This window comes from Rhamphochromis sp. 'chilingali' (genome assembly GCF_963969265.1).
Source record: "Rhamphochromis sp. 'chilingali' genome assembly, chromosome: 14".
NCBI classification, from domain to species: domain Eukaryota; kingdom Metazoa; phylum Chordata; class Actinopteri; order Cichliformes; family Cichlidae; genus Rhamphochromis; species Rhamphochromis sp. 'chilingali'.
This window is the reverse complement of record NC_137941.1, coordinates 23598356-23618408: the sequence shown is the minus strand read 5'-3', so window position 1 is coordinate 23618408 and position 20053 is coordinate 23598356. Positions and strand designations below refer to the sequence as shown.

Here is a 20053-nt window from a genome sequence, read left to right as displayed (position 1 = left end):
TTTACTTGGAGCTGAGCGAGGCAGATGAAACGTTCGTAAACGTGAAGTGTGGATGGAGAGGTGCTCGCAAAGGGGTGGTGCTGCTATTTCTGGCCGCTACATCAATAACTAGCCCTGCAATAAAATGGAAAACTAAATATTTAGAAATATGTCTTAACATCAAAACAGGAAACCTATCCATGCCTCGCATAAAGGAACTACCTTTATTATGCCCTTGTGTCAATCCACACAATTGCAGAGATGTCAGAGGATTGAAGCTGACTCAAAAATAACTACTGGTTTAAATTAGACCATCAAACAGCCAGCTGCTGATTTGTTTCCTGTGTGTGCGCGTGCACATGTTGGAGTGTGGATGTGTGTATGTTGTGGTTGGATGGTGCACTGAGGGAGAGGACCGAGCAGGTTTCTGACCTCTCACGGGTGCAGAAAAGTGATTGCAACGGAGTCAGTTGACTAAAACAACAATGTGTGCAATAGGCCATTTCAAGCAAACTTTAATACATACTGTAAGACCTTTTAGTCTTATGCGACAATATTAAGAAGGGTCTAAAACTGGAATTTTTATGTCTAAACAGTAAACTATTACAAGTCATTTTTAAGGACAATTCCACAAGGCAGGGTCCTCCCACTCATCTTTTATAATCAAGAACATCAAGAAGAAATGCTTATTTTCTCTTAAATGAGAGGGGCATTGTTGATACTCCACATTTAATCTGTGACAAGTGTGTTATACCACAAGATACTTGTTTATTAGGTGAACTTAGGTGAAATGACCTACTTTTTTTCCTGTCATCCATCAGATTAGTTGTGCCTCGTCTCAGGTTGTGGCCGATTTCTGTTTTAGCAAGAAGCAACATAGATTTTCTATTTGCGCTTTCCAAAAATTCTTTAAAAAAAAAAAGAGTGGACTTCAACCAAACCCTACCCTTATGCCCAGCCTGAGGGCAGGTCACCTGGTACGTGTTTAGTCACGATGACTTTTTATAGCAATAGTCAGAGATGCCATTATCCTGGGTTGTTTTATATAAAGCGTACTCAAATGATGTCACTGTTAACTTAGTCTCACCTGTTATGTAATCAAATGTCAGCATATGGAAAACTAAAATGGTAAAAAGCTGCGTGCAAGTAGGTCGGAGATTTCGAGAGAAAGTATTTTTATAGACAGCCGAAGGCTAAACAGATGAGAACATGCAATAAGGCTTTCTAAGGAGCTGCTGAACTTTAAATAACAAAGCACATGGTTTTCAGAATAAACCAGAAAATTTAAAAAATAAATAAATAAAAGCCAGTTGATGATTCTGGTAAAATTTTCATAAAAATCCCTCCATAACAGGAATTTTTAAAAATCCTGCTAACAAAAGAAAACAAAAAATCAGCACTCTTTACATGTTGGTGCATTATTCTGATGCAAAAAGCCATCACTTTATTTATTTGATCCAACAGTTTGTTTTCTTCTTAGTAGCTTCCATTTACAGCAGCCGAGATAGTTTGATCATAGGTTTGAATAGCTGCCCCGCGCCCTTTAAATGGATAAGTGGAAGAAAAGGGATGGATGGATATTATTCACTCAATTAGGACATCTTAAATGGAAAACACTGCCACTGCCAGTGTGATAAGACTGTTCCAACCTTGTCAAATCAAAAGGTAAAAGTGTCTCTTCTGACTTTTTAAACATTGTTTATTTGTATAATTGTTTTGCCCACAATGTTTGTTTTTGCTCCACAACATGAGCATGTGCTAATAGTAAGGGTTCTGGTGTGCTGTAAAGCAAACCCTATGTGAGAGTGTCTGTGTCTTTAGAGGGCATTAGTAGAGGCATTATCTTGTTGAGCCAGACAGTTCAGTAGTAAACCCTCTGGCAAAGGGCCTCATAGTAAATTCTGATGGTACGGCACAGTAGAGCCGGAGTGTTGTAGCCTTCCTGGCACAGAGATATGGGTCGTGCTAGACTGTCCTCTCCCTAACCCCAGCACCACAGCCCAAACCCTGATGAGATTAGCTGGCCAGCCAGGCGCTCAGTGGTGGTAAAACACAAACACCACTGATTATGTGAACATTAAAGTCTGATCCCCTCACACTTTAGCTCAGATCCCCTTGTGCAGGGTCACAAGTGGGTCAGTAAAATGACTGTGCTGCCATTTGCAACCTACAGTATATGTCAACGCGACTTCTACCTTGGCAGCCACCGTGGACTTTGCTGATCGTAAACAAACGGAAGACTTATCCTGCGATTAGCGATTACATCATCAGAGACACGTGCTACCACTTTTAGTGGGTGAAGAATGGAACAGCAAAACAGCTGGCTTCCCAGAATCTGCCAAATAATGGTGTTTATTTCAGGAAACATGACTGCTTGCCCGACTTTCTTGACAATAGCCCAAATCAATAACAGGCCAAAGATTTTTATATTTCCTCGCAGAGACAAGCTTTTGTGGGGTAGGTGAGTAAACACAATGCTTTGTCCATTTATACTCTGTTAAATCACTACTAGAAATGGGATTAGGCAGGTTGGTATGCCAAGGTAATCACCCATTCAGCAGCAGCCAGAAGAAAAGGCCTCCTTAAGGAGAAGGGGTGGGTTTTATATAGCCGAGAGCTTTGATTACTGCCCCGTCTTAAAACCGCATCCGATGAGTAAAGACATGCACTGGTCCTCCCCCACATTTACTGGGCAAGTTGCCCTCCTGGGTTCCTGTAAATAAGTGATGTCACAGCGCTTAATGATGCCCAGACTAGACTCAGCGAGGTCCTGGAAAAAGGAAAAAAGAAAAAAAAAAACACTACCAGCTTCATCACTATTATAAGCATGCTGCCCTACTCTCATTTTGTGCACTGTATCTTAACAACATCAAGTGTACTCTTTCTAATTTTATGACACTAGAAAATTTAGCCCTCTCAGAAAAAAGCCAAAACATTGTCCTCATCTGACGTTCCATTGTTCTCCGGGTAATGAAGATGTTCCCATGATAAGCAAGAAAGTTTCTCCAGGCTTTCTCCCCATCTCCAACGACGTAGACTGGTAGTGACAGTTGTTTCCAGTTGCTACATATAAAAGGGCCCATCATAAAGCCTGGCTAGAGGAAACAGGATAAGCGCTTGAGCCAAGGCAGTAAAAAGCTCTCTGGGAACTTGAAAGCCACACAAATGAAGTCTGCGTCTGCCATCTGGAAACAATAAACAAACAAAACCCAGCAGCCAAACAAACACCACGAACGGCAGAGAGCGAGAGAGAGAAAGACACCAAGAGAGAAAAAGCGAGCCAAAAAGAGAGAGAAAGAGAAGTGAAATCTGGCTTTAAGAGTTTGAGAGTGTAAAAAGGGAAGGTATCAATGTTTAAATGTGTGCAGCATGCATCATTAGCAGACAGTGATAGGAAGACAGACACAGAGACAAGCCTTTGTATAAAATATCCTTTGATGCTGGGGAGATGGTCCTGCTGTTTGAACGTGTGTGGTACCACTGAAACCTGGTTCTAATGAAGTGTAGTGCTAACAGGAGGCTGCCTGTCTGCAACCAGTGCTGGTGCCAGGGATTTGATGAGAAGTTATAAAACCAAAATTTCCAAGTTTGAAATTCTGCAAAATACCAAAAACTCTTTGCTTCCCACCCAAATAAATCATATTTTTCTTTCCTTATTTTTTAAAATTCGGGTGAAAGAAGAATAAGTTATCTACTCCTTTCACCCGAAGGCTTAGCTTTAAGTGTCGTTAAATTTTAAATTTTCTATGAATCATATAGAGTGGCACACCTTCTTGAGAATACACTCAGGAATACCAGAGTAAACTTCATTACATATGATAGAAAAAAAGGTTCAAACTCGACAAACTTATGATCAGATTAAAAACGTGTGGTCAAAGCTCACCGTGATGCTACTAAACATTTTTATACCAAAACTCAATAATTAGTTTGTGACGTAGAGCAAAATATCAGACAGCTAAAGGTATTTGATGCCACAATGCAGAAAATCAGGTTTTCTGGGCAGTCACTTAGTGACAGTGTGTGACTATTTAATGAGGGAAATTCATGAGATAAAGCTTCACCTTCTAATAGACTAAAACTCAGAAGCTTCTCTAAAAGACTTTCTCATAAGAAGACCCACTGTCAACACTGACACCGAGGGGTTAATCAAAGAACTGCAGCCATGTGGCCACAACACTGACCCTTACAGATACTTTCACATATAGGCATACATACACATAAGCTTCCTAGCGCAAAATGATACAGGGAACAGCGCTAACACATACACCACACACACTCAATCCCCCCCTGCTGTGCCCAGTTAGCAACACTTTGCTATAAAAGCAGGCCTCTTACTCATTAGTTTGCTGTGTATCAGACAGGAAATGCTGGGTAAATTACACCTCATCGCGCTGGAACTAGCCGACCATCACCATGGCAATGAGCCAACCTTGGTGCCGTGAGAAGACCTAAACATGATCGTGGCAGAGGAAGACGTGATGAGACAAGATATATCATTCCCTGTTAATAACCGCTCAGTCCCAGTGACACAAATCTACTCCTACAGGTTTCTGAGTTGTTAACTGAATCCAAATCTCTATGAATTTAACAGGCCTCCAAAAAACTCTGGCCTTTTGACAGAGGAGCTAACTCCAAACCTGGAAGTAATATCCTGCCCACACACAACTTTGACTGCTACCCAATTAATGGTACATGGGCTAAACAGCAAGAACCAAACAGAGTCTGTGTGAGAAACTGTCAGTCATCTGTACAATATATGCTTCGGTAGAGTTAAATCAGTTGTAAGTAGGTTAAAACGAGTCATGGCAATCAAAAGAGATTGAAATGACCTATAATTTGGCTTTTAATCAATCAAAAACATGCTGATCATGATTTACTGATACATTTAGTTTTTAACAGCTTCCACTATGCCACTTGAAACCTATATAATGTATGCATTACATCCATTTTCAGCGGTTAGAACTAAAATACCTGTACGTTATACTTTCATCACAGCACTTGGATTGGCTCACATCTCTAAAAAGCAAAAACACAAGTTTCCCCACTTTTGTTTTCATTAATAACAGAATATTTCCCCAGCTTCTCATTCAATTCGACCACCACGCTCAAATTCTTAACCACATAAACCACCCGCTAGCCAAGTCCACCGCATGTCTCTAGAACAAAATTCTTTTGTTGCATTGTTCACACATTCCTCCCTGGTCGTGTTTATACAGATGCAATTCCATGTGCGCACCGAGGTCGTAAGAAGTCCTACTCTGGAGCCGAAGATGTGCTATTGATCAAAGGCTTAAGCGCTAGAGCAGAGATACTTGTTTTGATTGGATTTTTTTTCCCTCCCCCTCTGTAGATACAGGTTAACATATCCATCTGTTGGCCGTATGGATCCACCTTGGTCAGTTAAGGGACAAGTGTAGGCCTCTCTACTCTGCCAGCTCTTCTCTCTCATCCCTGTTTACTCAGCTGGTCCCCACGCCAGTCGTCAGAGCTTTGTTTTCACACAGCAACATGTGTTAATGCTCTGTAACAGATTTCAAAGGCGAGCTTAGCTGGGTCAACAACAGGTAATAGAGCAATTTATTGATTCTGAGGCTAAAGTGAAAAGCCCCTACTTGATAGTCACTTTTAAATATAGACACTAATGCTGTATCAGTATAGTTGGTATATTTAAGTCATATCCTGTATTTTGGGGGTGTTGCATAATTCAGCTTGATAAAACACCAGCTCAGCTGACATATAACATGAACAGTAAAGAAAAAAAAAGGTTAGATTTAGAAAAAAAAAACGGATAAAGAAAGGAAGGGTTTGATGTTACTTGACCAACCTGCTCACTCAAGGTCCCCACGGTTGTTTTCTTGCTTGATTGGATTACGGCCACACACCTTAAGCTCAGCTTCCACCACCAATCAATGAGGAAATGAAGTGTCAACACTCTGGTGTTTATTTAACACTCATTTATTTTCCTACCGGAAGCCAAAGAAAGCTCAGCCACAGAGGACACCAGATGAGCAGAGGGATTTTCGTTAGCCATTTAGAATTATTGCATATAACTGTATACTTCTAAGAGCATTACAAACACGGCTTTCTGTGGCGTGCAACTGCTAATTGCTTTTTCAGTTAATAAAATGTTGGTTTTTATTTTATTTTCCTTAATTGCTTTGCATGAAAATTCCTGTGGCATTATATAGTTTTGAAATTAAATTAGCCGAATTTAGTGTGAAATTACTAATGTATTCAGACTGAATAGCACTTTGCGCTACAATTAAGACATTATAATATTAGACATGTATATTCAAATTCTGCATGTTTCTAATCTCTTTTATAACTTGGAATACGAAGCTTTTAAACTCCTGGCTGTGCATCCATATGACCAAGCTAAAAGAACTGGTAATGGGAAGACAACAGGAAGTCTGTAATGCTTCCAGTCAGCATGAAGTGCCATCAAAATAAAATTCTGCACAGTAGCTGCTGCTTAAAACAACTGGGGCAATTGAAAATTCCCCTCACAATTTATGCCAAATTCCACTTTATAAACATTCTAGCACGACTGCCAAGTGTCTGCGCTGCTTTATACCCTTTCTCTTAATTGAAAACATTATAGGGGTGCATTACACTTAAGGATTTTATAAGCTGTGCTATAAAGCCCTAGCAGGCCCTGAGAGGGGAAACTGCCCATTAACTTATAAGGTCCAGGCCTTGGCTCTCTTAATTGACAACCTCTAGGCTACTTTCATCACTTGTCGACTTCATAGCAGCAATCAATGTTTCCTCCAGGATGCTGTTGCATCTTTGACACGAGGGTGTTTGTGACAAAGAGCAGTCTGCCGCCAATGCCAGGGCGAGGGCTCTAGGCTGTCCATAAAACAAGCACACACATTCCTCTCCTAGCTCCAGCCATCTGAGAGGGCTCCATTTAACCATTCAGGTACTGCTTCCCAGAGACACCAGTGCAAATTCACTATGAAACCTATTAAGAATGTGGACTTTTTAATACGCCTCTGCAGTTCATATCAGCACAGATGAGAAAAACAATTTCTAAATGATCCACTAAAACAGTTTCTCTTATCAAAGTGGTATTAAAAACATGACATGCTAAGCAAATATTAGGTAAGATTAGGAAAGAAACTATTTTCTTTCAAACTTTTTCATGCTATCCCCACAAGCGAAAGAAGACAGACACACACACCAGACTGGCGTGACAGTCACTTCACACTCTAATGTGGCAGGATCATCAGCTTTGTGCCTCTGGAAATTCATATGCCTTGAATTAGAGCCACATGTCACGATGTTGTTGACCTGAACAGACACATTAATAGAATATTAAACTCACTAAAAGTTCTTTGTGACAAACATGCAAACTGTTTGAAGTGTCTCATTATACCTCTTAAGAGACATGCATGACAATTTACAAATGTAGGAAAGCAATAAGCAGCTCTGACTGTTAACCACCTGTCAATGGATCTCGTGAACCATCTAACAAAAACACACTCAAGTGTAGCAGCAGTATCCCAGCAATATAATATTTGAATTCTATGAACTTATAAGTCATAAGCAAGAAAAAGGATTAAAATCAAAAGAGCAGATTGGAAGGCAGCACCGGTCTTTTTTTGTTTGTTTGTTTTATGACAGTTTACATTTAAATTTGTTCATCCTTATGTTTTCCTACAGAAATTAACAAAAACTATTGCTCCCCTTTTTCTTTAGTGGGGATAAATGACAGCAAAATTGAATTAGCTACATTTTTAACACATCATAAACAAACATTTAAATCCATTACTATGACAGATCCGCAGTTCATTTGTTAGCTGAAAAATCTGACTGAGTATTAACATCTACACATGGGTATCATGATACGTGGAGATGGAAATATTGCTTACATTTCTGTCTTGATTTTGGAATCATTATACCCCTCTTAACTATCCCATGACTATCTTATAACATTGCCCTTGTGTGCCATGGTTTACAGCAATATTGGCATGTTTTGCTGTGCTAGCTCGCAGGAGAGAGATTTTCAGTCAACTATTCTTCACCAAACTGCTCTCAAATGACTACACATACCTGGCAGTTTACACATCGACTTCATTTTCATTTATTTTGGCAGGAATTCCACACAGGAGTTCTCCTGTTTATATAGTCACATCTAATCTCAGTGTCACACACACTTTACATGTAATAAGATGCAAAATATTTAACACAAAATAGTCACATATACTGTTTGTTTATTTTGTTTTAAATAACTTAATAATTGTTATTTATGAAAATTACGACTATTCCTAGTCCATTTGCATTGGCCAAATATCAGTATCAGCTGATACTGGCCGATACTGGCATACAACTATGTCAGTGGCCAGTGTTTATTAGTTGTTCCAGTTTTCCACTGGTTTAATGTTAAAAAAGAGAACAAAATGGGAAATAACAAAAACAAAAAGCAAAAAAGAGCAAAAAGAAAATGAAAAGATTGAAAAAAAAAAGACATTTATTGTTGCAGAGGATGAAGCCTAGTGACTTGGGACATCATCTTCTCTGTAGTACCACAAGCCTGACAGGTGCCACACAGGAAGAAGAGACTCCATTGTTATTATTATTTGGTAACAAACAACTGAGCTGAAAAAGCTATATGAGTGAATCTTGTATTATTTCCTAATTTAATGAATACCAATTACAAACCCATAAAGGCATACCCATTAGCTTAACTGGTTTTCGCCTCCTGTTAATTTGGCAATAATATCATGCTAGTAGACAATATTAAGAAGCGAAAAAGAAAAACATACCTGCCTAACAAGAGTACTGTCTCTGTAAGAATGTAAGTACACTAATGTGTTGTCAAACTTCTAGACAAATTCCAATCTTGATTTAGAATTTTATATGCTTTTATATGATGAAACACTTTAAAAGTATTTAAGTTGCTAAATTACAGACTGAAAATTGTCATTCTTAAACACAAAGTCATTATTAAAGTAATTTTCAACAGATCGCTGGTCACCAAAAAGAAATTACCTGCTTTTATTCTACTATTTGTACTCTGGACATTTCCTCTTCTCAAACATTTGGGTAAAGTTGGTTGTTGTCATTTCCTACTCTGTGCTGTGCCTGTTGTTCAGGTACACACACCTGCCACTTCATTAGGTACAGCTGTTCAACTACTTGTTAGTCAGTCAATCACATGGCAGCAAACAAAAACATTTTAGGCACTTAAACATGGTCAAGATGATGTGCTGAAGAGCAAATCAAGTACCAGAGTGAAGACGAAAGGTGATTTATGGTTGTTGGTGCCACATTGGCTTGCCTAGATATTAAAAAAAAAAAAAAAAAAAGCTGATGTACTGCAATTTTCACACCAATCCATGGGTTTCCAGAGAACGATCCAAAAAGAGAAACTATCCAGAGAGTGGCAGTTCTCTGGGTGAAAATTCCTTGTTGATACCAGTGTAGAGATGCACTGATTTCAATTTATTTGACTAATTCCAATTTCTGATTTTTCGGTAAGTGTGACCTGGCAATACCGTTGCATATATAGTCAACTTAAAGAGATTATTAAACTTCACGATCTCTCCAAATGTATATCAAGTAAACAACTGATAATAAAGTGCTCTTCTACTGAAAAGACATACTGATAAAATGAGCTGCTGTACACCCACGTTTACATGACAGGTTTTACTTAGCAAGCAACAGCAAGTTCCCCAGAATTATATAACAAAACAAATTTCAGGTACTTCCATCATTTTCTAGTATGTTTATAGCTTCAGCAGATAAACGGACGTCAACCATTTCTCTTTTTCACTCATCTCCATAATTTTCCCATAACTCCTTTGATCATTTGCTCTTATTGAGCCTGCTGCCTTCTAACATACTCTGGTCTCTGGTTAGCTTTGTCTTTAGCCACTTTTCCTGTGTTAGCTCCTTTAAAATGACCATATATAAGAGTCTCATTAGGTTTGTTGTAAGGAACATTTTCAGTTTCCCCCTGCAGTTTACTTTAGTGAACTTTCACACTAAAAACATAGCAAAGATTGTAAAAAATATTAGTTGATCTGGCGAGTCTCCATTTCTGCTGTGACATTCAGATGGTAGGGGGAGATTTTGGTGTAAACAACATGAAAGCATGGATCCATCTTGAATTGTATCAACGGTTCAGAATACTGATGGTCTAATAATCTGGGGATATTTTCTTGGTACACTTTGGTACCAAATGAACATCATTAAAACACCACAGCCTACCCCGGTATTGTTGCTGGCTATGTCCATCCTTTTATGGCCACAGTGTACCCATCTTCTGAAGGGTGCTTCCAACAAGATATCACACATTGTGACAAAGCATCTCAAACTTGTTTCTTGAACATGACAATGAGTTCACTGTACTCAGATGGTCTTCACAGTCGCTAGATCACAATTTAGCACTTTTGGGATGTAGTGGAATGGGAGACATGCATCACAGATGCACAGGTGACAAATCTGCAGCAACTGCGTGATGCTGTGATGTCAATATGGACCAAAATCTCTGAAGACTGTTTCCAATACCTAGTTGAATATGCGTCACAAAGAATGAAGGTAGTTCTGATGGCAAAAAAGTGTCTAAAGATAATAACAAAAGACTAACTGTAAAATGTAACAGGCACTTTATTCAATCAGGCGCAATTCCATAAATGTAGTTTTATGACTGTAATGACCAGTTTGTGTGCACTGTATTGGTCTACCAGTATTCCAGATACTAATATCAATTCAGCACACATTTTCCACATTTAGAGGTTAAATTAAAAGAAACACCTCCACTCAGCATCACCACAAAGTACCACACCTAAAAACCTGAGTTAACCCTTGAATAGGGATGGGTATTGATAAGATTTTCACGATTCCGATTCCATTTTCGATTCTGTTTAACGATTCGATTCTTTATCGATTCTCTTATCGATTCTCTTTAAAAAAGGAGAACACTAAGGTCGATTAGCTTAGAACATAGGTGTCAAACTCTGGCCCGCAGCCTAATCACATTTGGCCCGCGAAGCCATACCAAATTACTATCAGAGCTGGCCTACTGGTATTATACAGCTAATATATATATATTGTTTAGTATTAAGCTTTGCTTATTCCATATTCAGTTTTTCAGCAAAACGTGTTTGAGTCCATAAGAAAAGATTCATTCTTATATCTGGAGCAATAAATATATTTCAATAAATATTAACGTTAGCCCGCAACTTTGTTCCAGTTTTGAATTTTGGCCCACTGTGTGTTTGAGTTTGACACCCCTGGCTTAGAACTTTGTTTTATATCTTCTCTTTGAACAAGATAGAAATTTAGGAGTAACATGGCCTTACAAACCCAGCAGTGAGATCTTAAAGAGATCCAGCCTACGGCTCTTCAATGGGGTGTCACAGGGTCCCCAGGAAAAAAAATTGTAAATGTAAAATAATAAAATAAATATTCTTCAGTAGCAATAACAAAGTATAACATAAATTGTTCTGTGGCAATTACACAAGAATATCCAGTAATGTCCCTGCCTACAATTAAACACATTCACTTACCAAAGTGAAATCGGGGGCATCTGCTGTGGCAAATGGGTTCAAGCCTTTTACCACAAACTTAGTCACTGCTTGGTGTCATTCATCTATCCTGGCCTGAAAGGAGACGCTACCGGTAGACTGCAGCGAGAGCTGCCAGCATCTGAGCCAGACTCTGTCTGTCTCTCTCATCATGGTCACCTAAATGCACAGTAATGGCAGGTTTTGTAATAAGGCAGATCGCGCTAACATAATATGCACTGTTAGTTGATTATTTACCTGCCGCATTAACGGGAGAGGACGTGCAAACGTTACCGCTGCTGCTGGGTTGAGCTTCACGAGTCCGGAGCGGAATTAAAAACACGACATTCATTTAAGGTCATCGCATGTTTTGTGAGCAAATGCTTTTGCATACTCGTAGTGTTTCCTCCCTTAAATTAAATATCTACTTTGCAATTATTGCAAGTTGCCCTGTTGTCATCCGTTCTCGTAAAGTATAACCAAACTTTTGAGCGTTTGAGCCGCTTACGCGCCGTGTTTCCTGCCAGGTAAATGACGCTCCGCAACGTGATGACGTCATTCGGGGCGACTGGAATCGATAAGGGAATCGTTTGCAAAAATGGCAAACAATTCCAAGGAATTGAAACAGTGGGAACCGGTTCTCAACAAGAACCGGTTTTCGATACCCATCCCTACCCTTGAAGAAAGTCCAGTTTATTGCAGGGCTGGTATATTGTTCCATTGATTTGATTATATGTCGCAAAAGTCATTAGCATTTGCATTTATCACAGCAGCATAACTGGAAACTGGCAACTTCCTTGCAACTAGGAAGGGAGAAAAAAATCAGTGGTTGCATGATGACTGCACTGAATTTTTTGTAACATTTACTCACAAACTGCCCATTAACTGAACGTGAAACAGCATCAGCACACAAGCTGAGCACAACTCACCTGCAGGACACCTCTTTGGAAGAGGAGACTCAATTCAACTGGTTGCCAACTGCTTGTATTCTGGTTATATTCCTATAATCAAAGTAAGGCTTCTGAGCACTTAGAGTATGTCACTGATGTGAGTTCACCTAGAATTTTGCTTGTGTCAGTGAGCAGGTGAAGATTAGTACACTAGCCTCATTTGAGTATCATTAATAAGAATGGCTCTCCGAGGTTGCACAGAGCTCCTTTAACAGTGAGGATCATTTACTTTTCCTCCAATTATGATGTGGTTTTGGTTTGATTTTCATATGAATATGCATCTTTTATTCATCACTCAACCACAGCATATCAAAGAAGTCTGCAACAGTGTAAAGTGATAGAGTATCCCATGTTATGCCTAAGTGTACAGCATTTGATATCCAGCATTTCAACTGGCTCCAGCATTTCTAAAGTGAGCACTGCAGGACGAATGCGTTTCTAGACCGGGCTTTTATCCACTGTCTAAGGAGAAAGGGGGGAACGTTGTCATTATGGGACTGTGTTAAATGTCTATCAAACAGTGCACATTTAGAGCAAAGGTTGACCTGTCACCATCTTCTGCTGCCTATGGAGAAAATTGCGATTCACCGTGAAGTCACAATTTATGACCGAAAGTACAGCAAAGAAAATGAAATGCAGCTACAGCAAAGCCAAGGTAGAAACTTATAAAGTTGCCAAAGGAAGGCAACTTTTCCCCAGGTTATTTTCAAGGAGCAGAATGCAACCCTGTGATCTAATCTTGTAAATGTGACACAAACATAAGAAATATGTGTCTTAGAAAAACAAAAACATAAAAAAGAGGTGTGGTGATATATTTGGATTTTGATGGGAATTCATCCAAAGATGATCACTAGAGAGAACAGCAGTAAAATAACTTTTTCTTTAAAAGTTACGGGAAAGAAAAGGGGCAATAGTGGAGTGGAGGACGACTACCGCAATGCAAGAAAATAACTGTCAAACTTTTATGTTATTATATTTTCTTTGCAAAGTCGTCGGAAAAGTTGCATTAAAAAAAAAGCAAATGTCCCTCACAAAAGCCAAACCTGCATAGCACACGGTCTGTGTTTAATGTTTTACTTAGTTATCAAATTACACACTACCTCTTGGCCCCAGTAACATTTTTACTTCGTTTCCCACCTCACATTAGATGTGCTGTAAAACTGCGACCCTGGGCAGAATGAGTCACACATTCTTACACTACATTACTAAAGTCGTTCAACAAATAACAGCCACGTTGCTACAATAAAAATAAACAAAAACTGTGTATTCCGTTATTTTGGAAAACGCAAGGCTGTAAAAACATGTTGCTACAAACACAGCTGCTTCTCCACCGCCTACAAAACAAGTGACATTTGACCAGCAGCTGCTAGCTGCACGCTATGAGCAGGAAAACCTATTCATAAAAATTAGCGCCTAAATGTTTACAGTGTGTTTTGTTTTTTTCCTCCTCAGCCGACAGGTCAAATCATCATTTTCAATCGAGATAAACTGAAAATAAATTGACTTACTGTGGGACAAGTTGTTTCACAGCTCTAGTAATGTGCGCCGCCATGTTTTCCGATGACGCTACAAGAGCAAGCGGCGATTGGCTTCACTAGCGGCGCGTGTGTGCAGCTTGAATCATGTGATTGGCCACAGCCTGGGAAGGGGCGTATCTGGAGTGCTGTTAGCACATGGAGTGGTAAACAGAGAGTAACTGGCTGAGACTGCTGTCGAGGATAAAGTGCAGCGGATGAAATATGTTTCCAGTCCAACAGTTGTGATAAAGTAGCAGAAATAAAGAGTAATTCAACAAAATAAGAGCAGCTGCATAAAAACTAAAGTCAAAGTTTCTGTGGATTACACATCATCTCAGAGTACTGTCTCTCTGAACTGGTCCTCACATGAACTGTCTGCTCTTTGAAGGCACAGACTGCCCGGAGCTTCAAATGGAAGGAAATGGGGGAAACAAAGTGAAAGTGAGATTTGAGCACGAGGCACGTCACCCCAGGAGTTGTCTCTCGCAGCAGTGGTGAATTACTACAGCTACCATCAGCCAGGTCCAAGTGTGGTGCACAAATGACACATAGTATTTGCCATGATTAAGTCAGCAGGAGATTTGCTCCAAATGTCAGCATTCAGAGGACAGCCTTTGGGCTGTGTTTGAATTTAAATGTGAATGTGCTGCTGGATTTATTGTAGAGCTTACTTCATGAGGGCTATAGAGCCAAATGTATCTGTTAGCTTAACTTGAGAAAAAGTCGAGAAAACGTCTCAAGTTCATGATTTGTTTCTTTTTTTTATCTTGCTTTTTGAAATGTAAGAAATGAAAGAAAGAAATCTATCCACTACAGATCATACCAAACAAAATATTTTATTTTCTCCTCATAATAAGATAAGATAATTGCCCCAGTTTTACATAAAGTAGAAAGTCCAAGTTAAAGTACTTTTTACTTAATGTATTTTTTATTCTGCATTATTTCTTCATTTTTTTTTACATTTTGAATTTCTTTTTTTTATTATTAAATATACAGTACACTACACCCTTGACACGGGGTTAAAGTATAGACACTGCATTACCTTCAAGACTAAAAAGCCAAAAACGCCAGGGACAACTGAAGGAATGGATTGCCATTATTTACTTTATCTTTGTCATAGACTAATAATACATGGAAAACATGACAAAAAAATAAGTTTGGTTCCTCTTTGTCACTTGAAAAATCTGAAATCTTTTTTAGATAGGCTAACGTACATTTTTAAAAACATGCAACTAAACAAAGAAAGGTCATTTCTACATGTGATAAAACTGCGATGGAGTTGGAAAATTCCATCCATGGGTTACTTGGAAACTACTTCTTTCCCTCCCCCTTCTGTTCATCGAACACAATTGTTGTCTACTAATCCAGTTTTGATAGCATTTGGCACACTTTCTTTGGATCACAGCAAGATGCTCAACTTCCATTCTGGTCTCCCCTAGGAACCTCTGAGCCCAAGAAAGCAGCCGACAACAGGTCGCGCCAGAGCAGGAGGGTTCTCCGTGTCCTCATGAAGCACAGAAAATTATTTTTTGATTCAAGTCACCCTTTTCCACACACACACACACACACACACACACACACACACACACACACACACACACACACACACACACACACACACACACACACATGCACAAGCTCATCAGTCTGGTATTAATTCCAGATATATGCAGAATATGTGTTTATTCTTGTCAATCTGTTATGTTGTTGAATGTTGCAATCACCTAATGACCCCCCTGTAAGGCAACAGAATATAAAATATTATGTCAAAGGAGAAAGCTTTTTGCCTTTGTCCCGCTCTGTACCCCCCTCCCCCCCATCCAAATGGACAATGCATCACTAGGCCTTGATGCCTCAGAAGTCTGGGTTCATTAAAATCTTGAACGAGTGCCAAAGCTGTAGTCATAGATAAAAGGAATATGAAAGGATAACAAAATTTATGGATGGCAAGTCACCACCTCACCCTGGCATTTATAATAAACAAATGGTTTCTGTTTCCAATTTAAATTTCTCATTATACTGTGACTTTTGGAAAATGTGTTTTGATTTACCAACATTTTATCTGAAAAACTGTATAATTGATTAGATTTACATGGCTCTGATTTTAATGCTGATCGCCTGCCTTCCCCCAGTAGCACCCTCCCCTCCCCAAGCCCAACACTCACCCAAAAAAAATAAAATGATCTGAACAGCTCCTGAGGCACATTAACATCATATAAAACAAACCTACATATCAAACAGTTTTTTTCTGATAAAATAATTGGTTTAAACCAGCATAGAATCCAATTCATCCCTTTGAAAGAAACCTCTGCGAGTGCACCAGAAAGAGAAAATGGTGAGATAGACTTCACAGCCCAAGTGAGATGGACATCAATGCGGTGTGCCAGCAATGGCTATATTAACCCATGGCTAAATCCCATCACACAAATGTCAGTGTATCCGTTATGAAACCATGACATTTAGATCCAAGGTCTCCATTGTGGTTTTAGAGGGAGCTGATGTTTGTCCATTCTTTGCATCCATCAAACCCGCACACAGCCTCACAGCCAACTGTACTCTAAGCATAGAAAGGTTAAAGATCATAAAGGTTTACATATCCAGTGTTACTGCAAACTGTTTTTAATACAGCAAGTTTTTGTTTTGTTTTGATGATGTAGGGAAGAAATGATCAAGGTAGTCTGTGCCAAGATTTTCATTATTATTAATGTCACGATTTGGCTAAGAGACAATTTATTGTAATTATATAAAATAAAATATAAATAAGATATATATTATTTTTCTTTTGAAATGATTCATTTTGTTTGCAGCATTACCAGTGATCTGTAAAACATATACTTCAATTATATATATTTTTTTCGCTGCACAAAATTTTGAAACTATAATATTTATTGAGTAAAAAAAATCTGAATATCGGTCAATTTGTTGAAATTCTTCTAATATTTAGCCATATTTGCTACTGATTTAACCTAGATAAAATCTCCTAAAATCACTTCTAGCATTACAACACACCAGGGTTGGCCTGGTCTGACACATCACGACCACTCATGAGTCGTTTGTAATGAGGAGCAAAAACCATATTCAGGATGTGGACAATGTGTCATGAAGCTCTCATGTTACAAGGGAAACACCTATAAGCCACTTGGCTGAGAATCATGAGATGTTTAATTGTTGCCTCCTTACATTAGCTTGAATCTCCCCCCTGAGGCATCAGTTTGGAGGTCAGGTTCTGGAGTGGTGTGTGGAAGAAGGGGGCGATACTGGTGGTGTTGGTGGTGGTGGTGATGATACGGGGGAATAAAATCCCTTTATTATCAGATCTCTCTTACACTCTCTTTCTCTCTCTTCTACCAACGGCAGTCCAGATCAGGAATTACAAATGATATCATGACAATTTTCCATGCTCTTCAAACCAGTGATGTTTTACCGACTCATTTGCTATGATACCTTGTTACGGATCCAGCTGTGAATCAGGGACGTGTCATGGGGCTAGAAGCCCACCTCCCGCTGAGCCTGGCCAATGACCTGGAAGGCAATAGGGGATGCCAGTGCCTGCAGCATGTGCTGCACTGACAAAGCAGCAGGGCACCGTCAAAAACCCTCTCATACAAACTTTGCAGATCACTCCGTTTTTAACAGATGAGTAAGCACTGGTGCTGGCTTTTTTTTCTCCGCACTAACACAAGGTTTATGGATTTCCCTTCACAAGTGTGTGGCTCTGGTTGACACTGAGCAAAACCCTTGCCCAGAAGGGAAATAGTGTAGTGGTGGATCTTGCGTAGAGGGGTGCAGATAGCATGTGGCAGGGTCACTGCGCAGGTTAAGCAACAATTCATTTGAGTGCCCATAAAGGAAGTGGAGTGTGGTTGGAAACGACCAGCACACCAGTTAAAGAGGCCATGCAATTCAGATTAAACTTTGGCCTTTTAACTGAAATCATTAAAAAAAAACAAAAAAAACCCTCAACTCATACACATGATCAAGGGTTTTAAAATCTTTCCTATTTAATCCTCAAAACCAGATCGGTTATTTAACCTTAGAGAGATTTCCTGAAAAGCAATCCCTTGGAATATGGTGTAATCCCAGGAGACAAAGTAGCAACTTAAACCAGTCATTAATTTTTGTATGCATCAACAGGAATTCAATGAGGTTAAGGTTGTTTGGGTTTCCAGATGAGAGCCCTCACGCAATCCTAGGCCCTGATGACTTCTGCATTACAAAAATGATGCTGCCAGGACTGATGGAGCTGAGAGTGTCAGGAGGCATTAGTCTTCACAGCCCAGAGCTGGTGGACAAAACCAGAGTGTGCCCCCTGACCCAATCCACCACCAAGTTACTGACCCAGCAATCATGAGAGGAATAAGGAGAGAGGGAAGGAACAGTAAAGGAAACGATTTAAGCATAAACCAATGTGAGATTAATACACTGAAAAAACTCAGGAACAAGAAAGGGAAAGACATATACTGACCCCCGGACTTTACCACATGCTAGCCAAATCATAGGAAATGGTCTTAAGGGCTTTTTTTCCCATTCGGTTGACTCTGATTCTGCCTCTTTCACTTCATTTAACTGAATTAATGAGCAGGTTCAGCCAGACTTCAGAATATTAACTTCTTGGGTATTTTGTTGAGGGATTGAGCAATTATGCGAATAATTTCACAATAAGTAAACATGTTTGGGCCTGCTTCAGTTACACTTTCCCACATTCCCACTTAATGACTGGTTTTGACACCTCAGGCCTTAAATATGATAGAAACCGCTCAGTTCAGAAAAGAGCTTCAAGGCTCCTAGTATGCTTTCAAGTGGGGAAAAAAGTTAAATAGATACAAATTATTTGGATGGCGAACAAAAAATGAACATCACAGCACTCTTAATTCTTGAAATTTAAGAACTGCTTGTAGGTTTATGAAAGAGTGTTCCAGCGGTACTTGCCTCAGTACACTGACACTGAGCAAACACAGTGGGATAGTGGCCTCGAAACACGACACCAGTTGACTGAGAAACACATACATCAGAGAGGACCTAAAGCTGTGTACACATGGTTCACCTCAGGACAGACCACCTTACAAAGCAAAGTCAGTGCTGGACTCACCCTGTGCACTCTGTCAAATGCGCTCTGTCAAATGTACAGTAGACAGTAGGCTCCCATAGCATGCTGCCCACTGTTTTATGTATGATGTAGTATTTTGGCCTGCAAAAGCACTTTAAACTGCATTGCTTTTATTTAACAGTAAAACCCACTGGCAAAAAAAATATGCATGCTTATTTCCATATGTTGTACATCCCATCCGATTTATGAAATGATATGAGTCCATTCATTATTCATATTGGTAGTGGAGTTATTACCATTTTCCCATCAGGCTTGCCACTGACACCATATTATTATGAAATCACAGTTCGCCCAAGGCGTTGCTGCTGCTGTGTAAAGTGGTCACAACTGACTACTTAGCATGGGCATGCAGAACACTGGAGACAAGCACTAAATGCCATACAAGTGACCCGTGAATTTTTAATACAAGCATAGCGGCGACAGTAAGATAAGTGACAAGAAAGAAAAATGACTGTGGAAGTTAGTGAGGCTTAAAACTCTGGCTCGAAACACCAAAACAGCCACGGCACTTTCAGCAATTACACCAATCTTAATGTAGTCCAGACTGTACTGTAGTCACGCCGGGAGTGAATGTGGTATCAGCAGGTTCCATTTGTAGATGTCCCACTTTTATAAAGCAAACTTCTTTTAAAATGAATAAAAATTTCATGCAACAGCAGACTTTGTTGTAAGCTAATTTGTCACAGGCTTATCAAGGCCTATTCATCACTGATCTAGTAATTACCAGAATGAGCTACAGGATAGCCCCCCTGCTCCCCATTTGCCCCCCACCCCCCTCGCAGCAATGGTCAGCCTGTAAAACTAGGATGTGTTGGCACCTTTATGATATAAATACTCACACACCCTGGGCATAGGAAAGCTGTCAACAGTACATTTGTTTTCCATTTTTCACCACCCAAAGCACTTCAATCTGAGGAGAAAAAAAAAAGCAGACAAGGCGTTAAAAATGCACTGCAACACTAACTATTTTGCCCTTTGGTAAAT

The 20053-nt window shown here is 39.5% G+C and overlaps 1 protein-coding gene across 1 annotated transcript in view; it reads right to left on the bottom strand.

Moving 5' to 3' along the window:
* Positions 1-14113, bottom strand: part of clybl (citrate lyase beta like) — a 69883-nt gene extending 55770 nt beyond the window's left edge. Inside the window, exon 1 of the mRNA XM_080903300.1 lies at positions 13954-14113. Within this exon, the coding sequence (XP_080759426.1) occupies positions 13954-13997 (44 nt within the window). The 5' untranslated portion in view covers positions 13998-14113. The remainder of the gene's footprint in view (positions 1-13953) is intronic.
* Positions 14114-20053: the final 5940 nt, after the last annotated feature.